Source organism: Panthera leo, chromosome B3 (genome assembly GCF_018350215.1).
Source record: "Panthera leo isolate Ple1 chromosome B3, P.leo_Ple1_pat1.1, whole genome shotgun sequence".
NCBI lineage: Eukaryota > Metazoa > Chordata > Mammalia > Carnivora > Felidae > Panthera > Panthera leo.
This window is the reverse complement of record NC_056684.1, coordinates 70,392,385-70,411,300: the sequence shown is the minus strand read 5'-3', so window position 1 is coordinate 70,411,300 and position 18,916 is coordinate 70,392,385. Positions and strand designations below refer to the sequence as shown.

At 36.4% G+C, this 18,916-nt stretch overlaps 1 protein-coding gene across 1 annotated transcript; it reads left to right on the top strand.

Annotated features, from left to right (window-relative positions):
- LOC122221246 (olfactory receptor 4K1-like) lies at nt 1–5,292 on the top strand. The gene is made up of 2 exons (XM_042940561.1): nt 1–11; nt 4,365–5,292. Exons 1-2 carry the CDS (start codon nt 1–3, stop codon nt 5,290–5,292), a joined length of 939 nt encoding a protein of 312 aa, XP_042796495.1.
- The last annotated feature ends 13,624 nt before the right edge of the window (nt 5,293–18,916 follow it).

Below are 18,916 nucleotides of genomic sequence, written 5' to 3'. Positions count from 1 at the left end.
ATGGATGAAGTGTTTAGCACAGTGCTTTGTATGAAGTTGACTAAGAAAATTCTGGCTGTTATGATTAGCAGAAGCTCTTTCTTTCCAGCGTTTTACCAATATAGAATACTATAATTTGATCTTTCTTTCTTATTAAGGACCTTTTCCAAATTCTATTCTTTTGCAGTCTCTTGTATCATACATATTTATGTAATTATTAGTCATATATCAGTGTAAGGCAACTAAATTGAGTCCTTCATATCCAAAAGCCTTTCTCCAATTTAACTATATACACAGGGGCAAGAAGCAAATTTCCTTATATAAATATAGTTCTTTCCTGTGAGGCTATCTTCTTTCTCTTCCATGTCTTCCATTGACTCTTTTCATTGACTCTTTCCTCTCTAGAACCATAACAAAAAACATTATTGTGTTTATGAATCTGAGCCAAAAAACCTAGAGCTTCACCCAAAGAAACTTCAACAATTTGACCTCCTGTTTGTAAACTTCTGTTTTTCTGTTTAACTGGAATACTTTTAAACTTCTGGCTCAGAAAAATAAATTTCTGAGTCCAAAAATTACCACATATAAATTTCACATTTCTTTTTAAACGGAAGTCTGGTTTTGCTTTCAGTGTATTTTCATCTTAGGTAGAAATTTCCAATTGGTTAGTTTCCAAAGTCAGGAACCAAGAAAGATTATTTCTAGGATAGCCTGATGTTCAAGACAGGGCACTATTTAACTCTGTATTCTAAATATGAAATAAATATCATAATGAAACATTAAAAAATTCCTTTCTCTTTTTCACAAGGATAGCTAGCTTGGTTTACCCTATTTTCATTTATAGGTTAGAGCTTAATAACTCTAAAGACCAGTGGTGTCTGGGTGGCTCAGTTGGCTAAGCATCTGACATTGGCTCAGGTCATGCATGATCTCGCAGTTCCTGAGTTTGAGCCCTGCATCAGGTTCTGGGCTGACAGCCAGGAGCCTGGAGCCTGCTTCAGATTCTGTGTCTCCCTCTCTCTCTGCCCTTCCCCCACTCGCACTCTGTCTCTTTCTCGGTCTCTCTGTCTCAAAAATAAACATAAAAAAAGTTAAGAAAAAAAAGAACTCTAAAGAGTAGAAGTAACTACAAATGAATACAGACATCTGTAAAGAACACTACCTGGCTCTTTTTAAGTATCTCCTTTTTGTCAAACTTTCATTTCATTGTTATAATAAATTATATAAATTTATTAATGAAAAATTATTTCATTCTTTTATTTTAATCTTATTTTTCATTTTTTAAAATCTCATAGATTGTTAATCTTCTCAGAAGCAGATATTTTCACATTCAGATTGACTTTACCTGAGTAGAGGTAAAATTTTATTATCTGATTTTTAAACACAATAGTATGCTCACTCAACTAATATTTATCACTTCATAGTTTGCACACCTCTTTCAAATGTATGCTGTAACAAACACAAAGTTCAGAGAATTGCAGTGATTACATGAAGATAAGTATCCTCTCTGTTTTGATTATCATTATATCTGCAGGCCTACAGAGTGCTTGGCATATAATCATAGTAGGTGCTCAATAAGCTGGAACTAATGGATAAACACTAATAAAAAGAGTTAGTAGTGAAGCCAGGAATTGAACTCAGATTTTCTGATCTCAAACTTGTGCTATTTATATTATGGCATACTGTGGAAATTTTCACTATCTGCCTTTCTATGAAGACTGACTGATTACACAAGTGTGAATAAGAATATGATTATCTCAATATGGAAAAAAATCATTTTAGAATGGTTTTAGAGAAATTCTGCCTGTAATTCTAGAACTAAATGAAGTCACTTCAGTAAAACTAACTGTAGACAAAGAGGAATGGTTTAAGATCAGAAAACTTTGGTTAATAGATTTATCACTTGGCAAACTCTCTTCAGGCCTTGTACACACAGAGCTATAATACAAAAAGAGGTTTCAAAAGGCATAAGATTCTATGAGGTATTATTAAAAAAGTAATTAGTAATTTTTATATTTTTAAATTGCCTCAATGCTTGAAAGTCATGTCATGAATAAATAAATCATCTCAACTAGTTGTCACTGAGTGTTAATATAGACACACAGGGAACTCTTCCCAGCTTCTGAGATCTGACCATGACCTTCATTTCAAAGGATTCCTTCTGGAAATCACAAATTATTTCATTTTAATTTTGAATGAAAAAACTGGCACATTTGAATGAAAATAAATTGCCGTTCAAATCTGTTTATAGGTGTATATATATGGAAATGAAAACTTGGAAATAAATTTTTATTATGTACATATTTCATTCTAGAAAATAAAAGGGATAGTTTTAAATACAGGTCCTTATTGTAAAGACTGAATTTATAGTTCCTGAAAACTGTGGACATATTTAAGCCTATGAGGTAGAATACTATTCAGAAAAGATAATTATGCATGTTAATTCCATAATAAGGTAGAAGTCAAATTCTCATTCATTTAATTTCTAACAGATATGCCAAAATTATACTTATGTTTCCCAAGAGAAAGCTTATTTCACATGAATAAGTTATTGCCCAAGCTTGCTATTATGCCCTTTGTGTCAAGGCTTGCTCTTAATTTCCCAGTGTAGGAGAAAATGTAACCCTCCTAGTGATGGCTTTCTCTGATCACCTGGTCAGTCCATATGCCTTTGCTCTGATTTTTTCCCATAAACCTAGTCACAAACTGACATAAATATATATTTTATTTATTTTTAATCACCTCTGCCAGCCCAGCCACCACCTTTAGAATGTAGGCTACATGCAGGTCAAACACTTCTGTTTTCTTTTTCTTTCATTGCTTTGTCTCCAGAATCTATAAAAGTGTACGTTATAGAGCAGTAATCTAGAATATTTGTTGAATGAATTAATTACACCAATTATGATATTCAGTAGGCTTTGGAAAATACTTTTGTTATTGCGATAAGTTCATGAGAGAAACATTATGCTAATTAAAATTACATTCAGTCTCATCTTTGATGAGCAGACTAAATTAGTATTACATTCAATTGTTATAAAAGGGAAATCATTGAAAAAAATAAATAGTGTAATTGTGATATTAGAAGACTATTTTTTTTGCTTGTTTATTCATTTGTTTTGTTTTTCTCAGTTGGACTTATTTCACATAGCATAATACCCTCTGGGTCCATGCACGTTGCCACAAATGGCAAGATGTCATCCTATTTTATGGCTGAGTGATATTCCATTAGGTGTGTGTGTGTTTAATATATATATGTATACCTTCCTTATACATTCATTTATGTTTCTTTTTTCAGTTCTACATATAAGTGAAATCATATGGCATTTACCTTTCAAATCCTATTGACTTATTTTACTTAGAATTATACCCTTTAGGTACATCCATGTTGTTGCAAATGTCCACATCTTGTACTTCTTATGGCTAAATAATAGTCACTGTGTGTATATGTGTATGTATGCATATAATCTTTATCAATTCTTCTACTGATGGATATATTTTTTAATTGAAATCTTATTTCTTTAGTTCCCAGTGAGATTGCACATCTCTTAAAACGGCCATCGGCTATTTGTTGTACTCTGTGATGCTTGCTTGTATCCATTTCCCATTTTTCTAAAAGAATAATTTTTCATTTAAAAAATGTGTGCTTCTCAGGTTCTGGGAAGATACATTTTCACTGCTTAATAGTATAATTAACTGCTATCAAACTTAATTGTTTTAATATAGAAAAGTGAATGCAATCTGTTGCTCACACTAATTTAGTTTGTCACAATTTCTCTAACTCTCTCTTTAACCGCAGATATTTCAAATACATGGCCACATCTCACTCCATTTCTCTGATATCATTTACCACATTAACTGGGCTGATTTCCATCTCTTTACATTTGGCCTAAATTTTCTCTCCCTTCAAGATTCTGTAAAAGGCATCAGGCTCATTTTCTGCTATTCAAAATCTGAATGTGTAAGTATAGCATATGTATCTTTAAAAGTATTATAGGGACCTTGAACTCTTCCTCAAACACACGTCAGAATCCAGAGGCAAATACTCAACACCTTCCGTCCTTCCACACTGACTTCATGTTAGATAAATAACTATCTTTCTTTTTCTCCTTCTCTCCCTCTCTCTTTCCCTCTCGTGCCAACCCATACATGCAAAAAGTGAAGTACAATTCATATAATTATGTAAATAATCACAGGGAAAATATCAATTCCTAACAGTAATGTGAATAATTATTTTCCTATAGCCTCACCATATTATTTTTATAATTATTAGAACTGAAACATCTACTTGATTTGCAATATGGTAAAGGGCTTATTATTATCCATTTTTAATTATTTTTCTTTCCTATAGATAACTTCAGCAGCCCAGAGTCAGTTAATGGATGGAGCAATAAATCAGTGGTTACTGAATTCATTTTGTTGGGCCTGTCTAGCTCTCAAGATATTCAACTCTTCCTCTTCTTTTTCTTCTCTGTGTTTTATGGAGCTGCGGTTTTGGGAAACATCCTTATCATCCTCACAGTAATTACAGACTCTCGCTTACATTCCCCAATGTATTTTCTTCTTAGCAATCTCTCCTTTATTGATGTGTGTCAGGCTACATTTGCCACTCCCAAGATGATTGCAGACTTCCTCAATGAACACAAGACCATCACCTTCCAGGGATGCATGTCACAAATCTTTTTCTTGCATGTTTTTGGGGGTAGTGAGATGGTGCTTCTTGTTGCCATGGCCTATGATAGATATATTGCTATTTGCAAACCTCTGCACTACATTACTGTCATGAGCCGAAGGGTGTGCACTATTCTGGTGGGAGTCTCCTGGACCATTGGTATTCTGCATTCAGCCAGCCACCTGGCATTCACAGTCAATCTTCCTTTCTGTGGACCCAATAAGGTAGACAATTTCTTTTGTGACCTTCCCCTTGTGATCAAGCTTGCCTGCTTAGAAACATATGTTTTAGAGATCCTTGTGCTAACCAACAGTGGCCTGCTCTCTCTTATCTGCTTCCTCCTTTTGCTCATTTCTTATACTATCATCCTTGCTACTGTCCATCAGCAAGCCTCTGGTGGGACATCCAAGGCACTTTCCACCCTGTCTGCCCACATCACTGTTGTGGTTTTGTTCTTTGGCCCATTAATCTTCATTTATATTTGGCCTTTTGAAAGCTTCCCAATTGATAAATTTATTTCTGTGTTTTTTACTGTCTTCACTCCTGTCCTTAACCCCATGATCTACACATTGAGGAATAAAGATGTAAAGGAAGCCATGAAAAAGCTACGGAACCGACATGTGGGTTCTAAGCAAGTCTTTTAGACAATTGTGAGATAGTAACACAAATCCTTAATTATTGTCCTTTGTAATGCACATAGGTGATTTTATTGTTGTGTTTCTATCACAATTAGTCTTTCACTATTATAGAACCTATCTCTAGTTATCTGAAGTTGTAAATGAAGTGCAGAATCTCATATTATACCAGTTTCAATATTCTGTGGCTCATCTCATCTTCCCTGAAACAATCAACAACATATATTAAAATTCCTAAGTAGTTTTTTCCTCCTTATATAGGCATTGTTTAAAAAAGCATCCTGTAGCATTTTGAAATCACCTCCATATTAAAGCAGATTTGTTAACACATCTGACTTGATTGGGGTAGCATTCTTTGAGTTAAAAACAGAATATGCTTTGACATGACAGGCTATATTAAGACTCCGAGGGCACCTTTTGGGATGAGCACTGGGTGTTGTATGGAAACCAATTTGACAATAAATTTCAAAAACAAAAAGTCTCCTCTACTTTTATCAGTATATTTTATCAATATTTCACCTATTAACTTGGCCCCTATAAATAGCTGCAAATATCCCACATTCACAAAGAAGCCACTGACAATTATAAATCATGTTTTTATAATAATTACCATTTTGCTAAATTTTAAATACCTAAAATACTACAGTGTCAATTATAGTACTGAGTTTTGCTACTTTGGCTTTGAAACAAACAGCACATCAATAAATATCACCAAGTTCATAGTTCAAATTATAGGAGTACTCTTACACCTTCTGGGAGAAATGTTCTAGCACTTAAATATACAGACTATCATACCACTGGTAATAAACCTACCATCAGCTGAAAAAGACTACAGGGTATTTGAATAGTGAGTTTGTTCATTAATATTAATTCAGAGTGAATATTTCAAAGCAGTAACAGTAAGTATGTATATTATTGATTAGAAAATATATCCCATACTTATTTTTCTCAAATTTTAAGTGAAACTTAAGAAGAATACTAATAAATCATGGAAAGAATAGGAGAAGGAATGTGAACATGATGGATTCAGTCCCTTATTAGTCACAGAATCATCAATCCATCACCAAATCCATGCCAAGAGGAGTTTATTCCATTTATGCCAGCTTTAAGTTCAGATTTGTGGTTTCTGAACCGAAGATATGGCTGTGTCATTTTTACTACTTAGGATAGTTTGTGAGTCCCTAAGACAATCATTTTCTGTTTCTTACCAAATGTGTCAGTCTGCTAGAAGTTTAACATGCAAGCACATACATCAAGTGTCATAAGGAGAATGCAAGTACCCAGAGCATTGATTTCTAGGTAACTTCTACTGTTTCATATAAACAAGGTATTTCAGAGTGATATAATAAGAAGCCAGTGGAAAACTAAATTGTCCATACCTAAGTGTCAGATTTTTATATGAGTCCTTGTATTCTGTAGCACTCTGATCTTGTTTTCATATTTGGTTTTTCATGTTTGAGATTACTTCATTGGATGTTACATGAATAAACTAACACTGATTAAAAACAGGCTGTATGAATAATATTAAAATGAGCGATCACAGGTATTACAAAAGAGGCAAAAGTCATAATCCCATGTTCAACGAAGGCTTTCAAACCAATCAAGATAGCTATAAAAATGTTCATTATTGGTTAGGTAATAATGACAAGTAGGATATAATAGATAATAGACAACAGATATAGAGTTAATAATCTCAATGTGGTAATGTTCAGTTTTGTTTAACTTGAAGCAACCTCATGCAATTTTTTACATTAATTTATGCCAGGTATTGCGGATAAATAAATAAGATTAATGAACATATCAGGTCTCATGGAAATGACTGAATACAAATGAAGCAGATAATCATTAAAGTTTTAAATGAAAAAAGGCTTATTCTGTACAAGGATGGCAGAATGGTACAGCTAGAAAGGGCATTTAGCTGGGCCAGCCACCAAAACACCTTAGAGTTGGCATTAACTTAATGAATCATCCCAGTTCAATTTTTGGCCTACACACTTACAGACCCACAAATTATAACTTAATAATTGTAAGAAAATTGGATAAATTTGTCAAATAGTATTTTTTAAAATTTTTAATGTTTATTTTGAGAGAGAGAGAGAGACAGCGAGCACATGGGGGAAGGGCAGAGAGCGAGGGAGAAAGAATCTGAAGCAGGCTCCAAGTTCTGAGCTGTCGTGACAGCATGGAGCCCAATGCGGGGCTCAAACTCATGGACTGAGATATCATGACCTGAGTTGAAGTCAGATGTTAACCACGTGATCCACCCAGGTGTCCCTCAAATGGTATTGAAAATTGTCAAATCAAATAGAACATTATGATTGAAATAGAAACCAAATTATTAGTAAGTGGTATTGGTGAATCTATGCTAAAATTTAGCTTTGGTTACTTGACTGACATGTGGAAGATGATCAGGCTCTGGTAGCCTGGCAGGGAAATACCCACTTGAACAATGCTGGGATGGGTACTGTTTGCTTTGTCTCAGTGACTCCTCTTCCAATCTATCCATACATTCAGGGCTATATAAAATCCTTCTGTAGGTGTGTTAATGCTTCTCACCAGTTTAAAATTAAGACACACTGGTCGAGGAATTATTCTAACCAAGAGTTGGCATATACTCTCCTATCCATAACATGTGCTTATAGAAATCAGCTTTCAAATGGCAACCTTATTTAATTATTTATAAAAGTTATGAGTCAAATATAATAAGCAGCAAATCTAAAGAAAAAATATACAAATAGTAAAAATAGAAAAATATTCAATTTAACAGGTAATGAAATGTTAATTAAAACAAGAGAGATGTGTCATGCCCCCTATTAGATTGATAAAGGATAAAACAAAAGAATAATACTGAATAGGACTGAAAATTTGGAACTGTGGAAGTTCTATTTGGTCAAAATTTACTGAACAGTTTTTAGAAAGCAATTTAGTGTATTTATCAAAATGTGTTTGCATTCATGACCCAGTAATTTTATTTCTGGGGATCTTCTCTCTTGAGTACTGTATCTCCCTGTTCTGAAGCACAAAATTAGATATGCATAATGTTGGGCAGCATGGACTCTAGGAAGTATAGTCCCCATTAAGAACTGGTTAAAGCAAGTCATAAATAAAGAAGATAATCTGTAACTTTTTTTATGCAAAAGAGTGCTCTCTGAAAATAGAGACTGCTACTTGTACTATTTATTGGGAGAACATTCCTCCACTCATTTAATGAAGCCACAATAACCTGGATTCCAATTTTACAAGTATCATATCATATAATAAGGAAAGTTTTTAGTCCAATATCACTCAAAAAACAAAGTTATAAGGAGGAATGTGGGGAGATGGTGGAGTAAGAAGATCCTACGCTCACTTCCTCCAGGCCACAGATACACTTAGGTAACAGCCACATCTATGTAACTAACCCAGTAAATGAACTGAAGACTGCTAGAACAGACACTCCACAGTTAATCACAGAGAGGAAGTCACATCTAAAAATGGAAGGAAGGGAAGAGCCCTGGTTAGGAACCAAATTAACCAGTGAGACTAACCACAAGAGGGAGGGACACCATAAGCATGGATAAGGGAGAGGAACAGACCCAACACCAAACACTCCAGACATGGGGGACCTGCACTGGGAAGACTAGTCCCCCTACATTTGGCTTTGAAAACCAGAGGCCAAATTCTGCAAGTTATTACAATTAGTAGGGGCTTAACACCAGAAACTTTAAAAATCAGTGGGCCCTGTTCTGAGAGAGACAGAGGGTGATAGGAAACTGAGTGCTTGTCCTTAAAGAGCCAGTATAACAAACAACCCCTCCAAGATACAGCATAGAAGCAGCAGTTTGAAAAGCACCTGGGATATAGGGGAAGGTGATTTATTTACTAATCTCAGAAAATGTGCTGGAGGGGTAGGGATCATTAGAAGACTTCTCCAAGAACAAAAGAACTAAAGGGTGCCATTTATCTCCCCCTTCCCCCAAGCCTAGATACCCAGACACCCTCTGAGACCAGAAAAAACACTCCCCATGAAGCTTGCCACCATGTTCCTTGCCCTTGTTCTTTTGCTGATTCACGTCATCCAACCCACCCAAAGGAGCCCCTGCAAAGTGACTCAGGCCAGTCCTCATACTTTAAGCATTGGCACATACACTGCTAACAATGAGCACTAAACCCTCATTGTCTCCTATAAGAGAACCTTCAAATCTGCCCCACTAAGCAGGAATCCATCTAAAGTGGAAACTTATGGCTCTTTGACCGGCCAATACCACTCCAAAGTGACTCATGCTCTGGGAAGAGGCAAAGATAACCACATACGTCAGTTTGACTATAGCCCCAACAGTGGGCTGGGAGCAGATATCTAATATGACTGCCAGCGTCATCCACCAACAAAAACCTCTCAGGAAGCAGCATAAGGAGATAGCTCTATAGTTAGGGTCACTGAAACCTCAACAGACAGAATGGGGGTAGACATCTGTCCTGACTGCAGGCCCCATCTACCAATGAAAGCCTCTCAGAGGTAACATAGGTAGAGTGCCCTGCAGTTCGGTGCTGCCACAGTTCCAGCAAATGGGCTGAGATAAATCACTTGGTGTGACACAACTACAAGCCCAACACAGCCTCAGACTGGCCCCTTGATAGTACAGGAATGAAACCTAGGCCACAAGAGGCAAACTGGGTCACTGCAGCCAATAGGACTGAGGCTCAACCACAACAGTAAGGCACACACAACATACACAGGAGACAAATATGAAACACCAGGTTATCTGATACACAGGGCACTGTACTAGAGGGAACCATTGGACTTCTACACAAGGCCACTATGTTAAAAATTAGGAGATGTAGCTGATTTCCCTAATACATTGAAACAGACACAGAGAGTGAGACAAAATGAGAAGTGAGAAGACAGAGGAAGACGTCCAAAATGAAAGACAAAGACAAAATTACAGCAATAGAGCTAAGTGAAACAGAGATAAACAATATGCCTGATAGGAAATTCAAATAATGATCATAAAGATACTTATTAGACTTGGGAAAAAAAGTAGAGGATCTCAGTGAGACCTTCAACACATATATAAATGTGTATATATGTATGTTTATGTATATATACACATACATATAAAAGAACCAGCCAGAGATAAAGAACTTAATAACTGAAATTAAAAAGCCACTAGAGGGAATAAACAGTAAACTAGAGGAAGTAGAAGAATGGATCAGTGAGCTAGAGGACAGAGTAATGGCAAGCAACCAAGCTGAACAGAAAAAGGAAACTAGTAAAAAAAAAAATGATGTTAGGAAAACTCAGTGATGTCATCAAGCATAATAACCTTCACATTATAGAGATCCCAGAAGGAGATGAGAGACACAGGGGGCATAAAATTTATTTGAAGAAATAATAGCTGAAAACTTCCTTAATCTGGAGAAGGAAAACAGACATCCACCAAAGAGGTACAGAGAACCCCCCAACAAAATCAACCTAAAGAGGTCCACACCAAGACACATAATACTTAAAACAGCAAGAAGTACTGATAAAGAGAGAAGTTTAAAAGCAGCAAAATAAAAGAAAACAGTTATATATAAGGGAAATCCCATAAAGCTATCAGCTTATTTTTCAGCAGAAACCTTGAAGATTCAAAGATCTGTAAAGAAAAAACCTGCAACCAAGAATATTCTATCCAGCAAGGCTATCACTCAGAATAGGAGAGATGGAGTTTCCCAGACAAACATAAGTTAAAGGAGTTCAGCAGCCTTATGAGAAACATTAAATGGAATTCTATGAGAGGCAAGGAAAGGTCATTAATTTGAGTAAGAATATGAGGAAAAGAAAATAATTTCACAGGTATAAACAAAATAAAAGTGGTAGATTAATTACTAAAAACTAGTACAGAGGTTGCAGCCGAAGAGGTATAAAAGGTACATACCTATCAACAGTAACTTGGAATGTAATGGAATAAATGCTCCAATGAAAAGGCAACTGAAGAGCTAAAAAAGCAAAATCTATATATATATGCTGCCTACAAAAGATTCATATCCAACTTAAAGACATATACACAAAGAAAGTGAAGGGATGGAAAAACACTTAGGCAAATGGAGCCAAAAAAATGGGATAGCAAAACTTATACTGAACAAAGTATACTAAAACAAACACTGTAAAAAGAGACAAAGAAGAACACTACATAATCATAAAGGGAACAATCCAACAAGAAGACATAATTGTAAATATTTATGCACTGAACATGGAGACACCCAAATACAAAAGGCAACAACTAACAAATTTTAAGGAGGAAATCAATAGTAATACAATAATAGCAGGGCACTTTAACACCCCACTTACATCTATGGATAGATCATCCAGGCAGAAAATCAATAAGGAAGCAGTGGGCTTTGAATGACACATTGGACCAAATGGATCTAATAGATATATTCAGAACATTCCATCCAAGAAGAGTGAAACACATATTCTTTTCAGATGCACATAATACATTCTCCAGAACAGATCACATAGCAGGCCACAAAACAAGTCTCAAAAAACGCAAAACGACTGAAATCATATGCATGTTTTCTGACCACAACCTTTGAAACTAGAAATCAACCACAAGAAAAAATCTGGAAAGAATACAAATACACAAAGGTTAAATAACATGATACTAAACAATGAACAGTCAACCAAAAAATCAAAGAGGATATCAAAAAATACATAGAGACAAATCAAAATTAAAGCACAATGGTCCAAAATCTTTGGACTGCAGTAAAAGCTGTTCTAAAAGGGAAGATTAGAGCAATAAAAGCCTACATCAAGAAGAAAAAATCTCAAATAAACAACTTAACCATACATCTAGAGGAGTTAGAAAAAGAAGAAAAAAGCCCAAAGACAGTAGGAGGAAGCAAGTAATAAAGATTAAAGCAGAAATAAATGAAATAGATACTAAAAACAATAGCAACATCAGAACTGCTCAATGAAACTAAGAGTTGGTTCTCTAAAGAGATAAACAAAATTGGCAAATTGTTAGCCAGACTTATTCTGAAGAAAGACAGAAGCAGAGAGAGAGGGAGGGAGAAAGAGGGAGAACCTACATAAATAAAATCAGAAGGGACAGAGGAGAAATAATATTCAACACCACACATATAAAGGATTATAAAAGAATATTATGAAAAAATTACATGACAACAAACTGGTACAATCCAGAAAAAACAAGTAAATTCCTAGAAACATATAACCTCTCAAAACTGAGTCAGGAAGAAATACAAATTTTGAACACAGCAATTACTAACAATGAAATTGAATCAGTAAATAAAAAACTACCAACAATCAAAAGTCCAGAACCAGAGGAATACAGAGGTGAATTCTACCAAATATTTAAAGAGAAGTTAATACCTACTCTCAAGATATTCCAAAAAATAGAAGAGAAAGGAAACCTTCCAAATTCATTCTATGAGGTCAGAATTACCCTGGTAACCAAATCAGATAAAGACCTCCCACCAGAAAAACAACTAAAGACCTGTATCTTTTATGAACTTATATGCAGAAATTCTCCATAAAATATTAACAAACCAAATGCAATGATATATTAAAAAAATCATTCAACACAATCAAATGGGGTTTATTCCTGGGACACAAGGGTGGTTCAATATTCATAAATCAATCAACAAAAGGATAAAAACTGTATGATCCTTTCAACAGATGCAGGAAAAAAAGCATTTGACAAAGTGCAACATCCATTCATTATAAAAACACTCAACAAAGTAGTGTTAGAGGAAACATACCTCGACATCATAAAGGCCATATACAAACAAAAACAAAAACAAAAACAAAACAAAACAAAGCTAATATCATCCTTAACGGGGAAAAACTGAGAGCTTTTCTTCTGTAGTCAGGAACAAGACAGGGATGTCCACTATCACTGCTTTTATTCAACATGTTACAGAAAGTCCTAGCCACAGTAAGCAGACAAGAAAAAGAAATATAAGGCACCCAAATTGGCAAGGATGGAGTAAAACTTTCACTATTTGCAGACAAACTGATAATTATATAAAGAAAACATGAACGACTCTACCAAGAAACTACTAAAACTGAGAAATAAATTCAGTAATGTTCAAGGATACAAAATCAATGTATGGAAATTTGTTGCATTCCTATATACTAATAATGAAACAACAGAAAGTGAAATTAAGAAAACAACCTCATTTACAAGTACACCAAAACCAATAAAATATCTAGGAATAAACTTAACCAAAGAGGTGAAAGACATGTACTCTGAAAGCTATAAAACAGTGATGAAAAAAATTGAAGACAACACAAAGAAATGGAAAGACATTCTGTGCTCATGGATTAGAAGAACAAATATTGTTAAAATGTCTATAATACCCAAAGCAATTTACACACTTAATGTAATTCCTATCAAAATATCACCAGCATTTTTCAGAGCTAGAACAAACAATCCTAAAATTTCTATGGAGCCACAAACAACCCCAAATAGCCAAAGCAATCTTGAAAAAGAAGAATGAAACTGGCAGTCTCACGAGCCCAGATTTCAAGATATATTACAAAGCTGTAGTAATCAAAACAATACGGAACTGGCAAAAAGAGAGACAGGGAGAGAGAGAGAGAGAGAGAGAGAGAGAGAGAGAGAGAGAGAGAGAGAGAGAGAGACACCAATATAACAAAATATAGGGCCTGGAAATAAACTCACACTTATAAGGTCAATTAATCTTTGACAAAGGAGAAGAAGGTGCAATGCGAAAAAGACAGGCTCTTCAATAAATAATATTGGGGAAAACTGAACAGCTACAAGCAAAAGAATGAAGCTGGACCACTTTCTTAAACCATATACAAAAATACTGAACAGAAGATATTCGCAAATGATATATCTGATAAGGGGTTGATATTGAAGATATAAAGAACTTGGAGGCAGAGAAGATGGTGAAGACCCTAGGCTCAGCGTGGCCTATGAACACAATCAGATGACTATCAAATCATTCTAAATACATCACAAATCAACCCGAAGACTGACAGAACAAACTCCACAACTAAAAGGAGAAAAGAAGCCACATGAAAGAAAAGATAGGGAGTGTAGACGCTTGGTTTGGGGAAGAAATGGGTCGCAGGTGCTGTGGAGGGGAGCCCTGGTTGCTGAGAAAGGTGAGAAAGGAGTACAGAGAGGAAAGTACAAGGAGAACATTTTTCCAAAGCCTTTGGCTGTAAAATGAGAGGGGCTGAAATTTAGTGAGCTCTTGCAACCAGCAGGGCTTGAGGACTGGAGTTTTAAAGGTCTGTGGGCTTGGTTGGGAAGAGCCCTGAAGGTACTTCCCTAATCCTGGACAGAAGGCAGGGAAATGACCCAGGGGCAAATGGTGTGAAAAAGGGGATCTGAAGAACACCTGGGGCACACAGGGAGAGATTATTCGCTCTTCTTGGAGTACATCCCTGAGAGGCAGCATGCATGGAGACACCTCTCTGGGGCCAAAGGAGTTTGCAGGCACCATTTTCCTCCCCTGCCCCTCAGCTGAAACAGCAGAGCCACTTGCAAAGGGCAGCTCAGGCCCATAACTGACTGCCTAGCCTGCTTGCACCAAGTCTTATGCCCCTGCACTCTGTCAAAAATTCTCTTTTCAGTGAAGTTTATTTAATTCCCAGTGTGGCAGGGCCCTCTGCCAGAACAGCACAGGCCCCTGCCCAATCACATGTCTCTAAAGACTGGAATTTTAAGTCAGCAGGCTGGGCTGTGATAGAGTCCAGAGGGCATGTGTTGCTCCTGGAGAGAAAACAGGAAAACAATCTAGGGGCCAACAGTGTGGAAACCACAAAATGAAGAGCACCTCAGGCACATAGAAAGGAGATTATTTGCTCTTGTCAGAGAGTATCCCTGAAAGGCAGCATTTACAGGAGACACCTGTCTGGGAACAAAGGAACTGCCCAGTGTCATTTCCCCTCCTCTGCCTCTCGGCATAAACACAGAGCCAGCTGCAGTAAGCAGCACAAAGCCCATACTGGTCTCCTAACCTGTGTACTTCAGGTCCCACACCCTTGCACTCTAGCAGTACTGCCCTTCTTGGTCAAGCTTGCCTCAGTGTCAGTGCAGCAGGTCCCTTCCCCATAGGACGAGCAGAAACCTCTGCCCATACCATGTCTCCTGGCTAGAGAGTTCTGCAGGGCTTCAGTTCTAGTGGAAGTAGCATCAGGCCAGAGCAGACCAGAGCACACCTACCTAAAACTCGACACATTCTGAAAAAAAAACAAACATTGTTCACAGCAGGTAAGGAATGCCTCTGCAGACTACTGTCCTGAAGGACAGAGAAGCCAAGATAGAGACACTCACTAAAGCACCAGGACCTGGACACTATATGACCTCTTCTTGATAAGGCCATTACTCTCAGGAGCAGGAAATATAATGGGCTTGTCTAACACAGAGAAGAAGTCAGAGACTTGAACAAAATGCCAAGTTGGAGGAATTCATCCCAGATGTAAAAACAAGATAAGGTGACAGCCAGAAACGTAGGTGAAACAGATACAAGTAACATGCCTGATGGAGAATTTAAAGCAATAATCCTAAGGATACTCACTGGGATTGAGAAAAGGATGGAAGACTTCAGGGAAGGTCTTACTGCAGAGATAAAAGAGTTAAAAACCAACCAGTCAGAAACGAAAAATGCAATAAATGAGACTGGAAACAGACAATGCAATCAACACAAGCCTGGAAGAAGCAGAGGAACAAATAAATGGTATTTCTATAGAAGATAAAACAACGGAAAGCAATGAAGCTAAACAAAATAAAGAAGAATTATGGAACTTGAAAATAGACTTAGGGAATTCAGTGACTCCATGAAACAAAATAGCATTCATATTATAGGAGTCCCAGAGTAAAAAAAAAGAGAGAAAAGGGGGAAGAAAATTTATTGAGGAAATAATACTTGAAAGCTTCCCTAATCTGGGGAAGGAAACAGACATCCAATTCCAGAAGGCACAGAGAACTCCTATTAAAAATCAACTAAAGCAGGTCAACACCAAGACATACTGTAATTAAATTTGCAAAATATAGTGATAACAAAAAAATCTGAAAAGCAGCAAGAAAAAAGAAGGCCCTAAGTCACAAGGGAAGACCCATAAGGCTAGAGATTTTTCAACAGAAACTTGGCAAGCCAGAGGGAGTGGCATGAGATATTCAAAGTAGTGAATGAGAAAAATCTGCAGCCAAGAATAATCTATCTAACAAGGTTATCATTCAGATAAAATGAGAGATAGTTTCCCAAACAAAAACTAAAGGAGTTCATGACCACTAAACCAGCCCTACAAGAAATATTAAAGGCAACTCTCTGAGTGGAAGAGACCAAAAGTGGCAAAGACCAGAAAACAAACAAACACAACAAAACAAAAAACAGAGAACATCTTCAGAAACAATGACAGAACAGGTAATAAAATGGCACTAAATACATATCTTTCAATAATTTCTCTGAATATAAATGGACTAAATTATTTCAAGAAAATACACAAGGCATCAGAGTGGATATAAAAACAACACCCATCTATATGCTGCCTATAAAAGCCTCATTTTAGACCTAAAGATACCTGAAGATTGAAAGTGAGGGGATGGAGAAACATTTATCATGCAAAATAAAGCCAGAGAAACAATACTTATATCAGAGAAACTAGACTTCTTTAAAGTTTTTTGATTTTTTTTTTGAATGTTTATTTATTTTTGAAGGAGAGAGAGAGAAAGACAGAACATGAGCAGGGGGGGAGCAGAGAGAAAGGGAGACACAGAATCCAAAGTGGGCTCCAGGTTTGGGGCTCTCAGCACAGAGCCTGAGGCAGGGCTTAAACTCACAAACCTTGAAATTATGACCTGAGCCAAAGTTGGACACTTAACCAACTGAACCACCCAGGTACCCCTAGATTTTTTTTAAGTTTATTTATTTATTTTGAGAGAGAGAAAGAGAGAGAAAGAGAGAGAGAGAGAGAGACAGAGAGAGAGAGACAGAGACAGCGCACAAGTGTGGGAGGGGCAGAGATGGAGAGAGAGAATCCCAAGCAGGATCTGTGCTGTTAGCACAGTTCCCGATATGGGGTTTGATCCCACAAACCATAATAACATGACTTGAGCTAAGTTCAAGAGTCATACTTTTAACTGACTGAAACACCCAAATATATAAAACAATAACAAACATAAAGGAACTCATTAATAATAATACAATAATAGTAGGGAATTTTAACATCACACTTCCATCAATTGAAAGATCAGGTAAGCAGATAATCAACAAGGAAACAATGGATTTGAATGACTCACTGGGCCAGATGGACTTAATGGATTTATTCAGAAGATTCTATCCTAAAGCAACAGAATACACATTCTTTTAAGTGCATATGGGACACTCTCCACCATAGTACAAATACTAGTTCACAAATCAAATCTGAATTAGTACAAAAAGCCTGAGATCATACCATGCATATTTTCAGTCCATAATGCTATGAAACTTGAATTCAACCATAAGAAAAAAATTGGAAAGACCACAAATACATGGGGGTTAAAAAATATGTTACTGAACAGTGAATGGTTCAACAAGGAAATCAAAGAAATTAAAAAAACAAACATGAACACAACTGAAAATGAAAACACAATAGTCCAAAACCTTTAGGATGCAGCAAAAGGGGTCCTAAGAAGGAATTATTTAACAATACAAACCTACCTCAGAAAGCAAGAAAATTCCAAAAAACAACCTAATCTTACACTTAAAAGAGGTAGAAATAGAAGAAATGAAGCCTAAAGCTAGCAGAAGGAGGGAAATAATAAAGGTGACAGCAGAAATAAATTACATAGAAACTAAAAAAAAAATTCAGACCAATGAAATCAGGAGATGGTTCTTTGAAAAGAAATTATTAAAAGTGATAAACACCTAGTCAGATTTGTCAAAAAGAGAAAGGACCCAAATCAATAAAATCACAAATGAAAGATGAGAAATCACAACCAACACCACAGAAATACAAACAACTATAAGAAAATATGATGGAAAGCTATATGCCAACAAATTGGACAACCTGGAAGAAATGGCATGGCTACTCTGCCTTTCTTTTCTAATTTTTTTCAACATTTATTTATTTTTGAGAGAAAGAGACAGAGTAGGAGTGGGAAGGGAGCAGAGAGAGGGAGGCACAGAATCCAAAGTAGGCTCCAGGCTCCAAGCTGTCAACACAGAGCCCGACATGGGGCTCGAACCCACAAACCATGAGATCATGACCTGAGCCAAAGTCAGACATTTAACCGACTGAGCCACCCAGGCGCCCCTACTCTGCCTTTCTTTTGAAGTCCATTAGCATGACAGAGTTTCTCTATCCTGTCACTTACTATATGCGGATGTATTTAGGTTTAAAGTGAGTCTCCTGTAGGCATCATATAGATGGGTCTTGGTTTTTTTTATCCATTCTGATACCCATTGTCTTTTGATTAGATGGTTTAGTCCATTTGCATTCAGGGTGATTACTGGAAAATATATTAGTGCCATTGTGTTACCTGTAGAGTTGGTGTGTCTGGTGATGTTCTCTAGTCCTTTCTAGTCTTTGCTGCTTTGGGTCTTTTTTTTCCCTCACCACTCAAAGAGTCCCCCTTAATATTTCTTGCAGGGCTGGTTTAGTGGTCATGAACTCTTTTAGTTTTTGTCTGTCTGG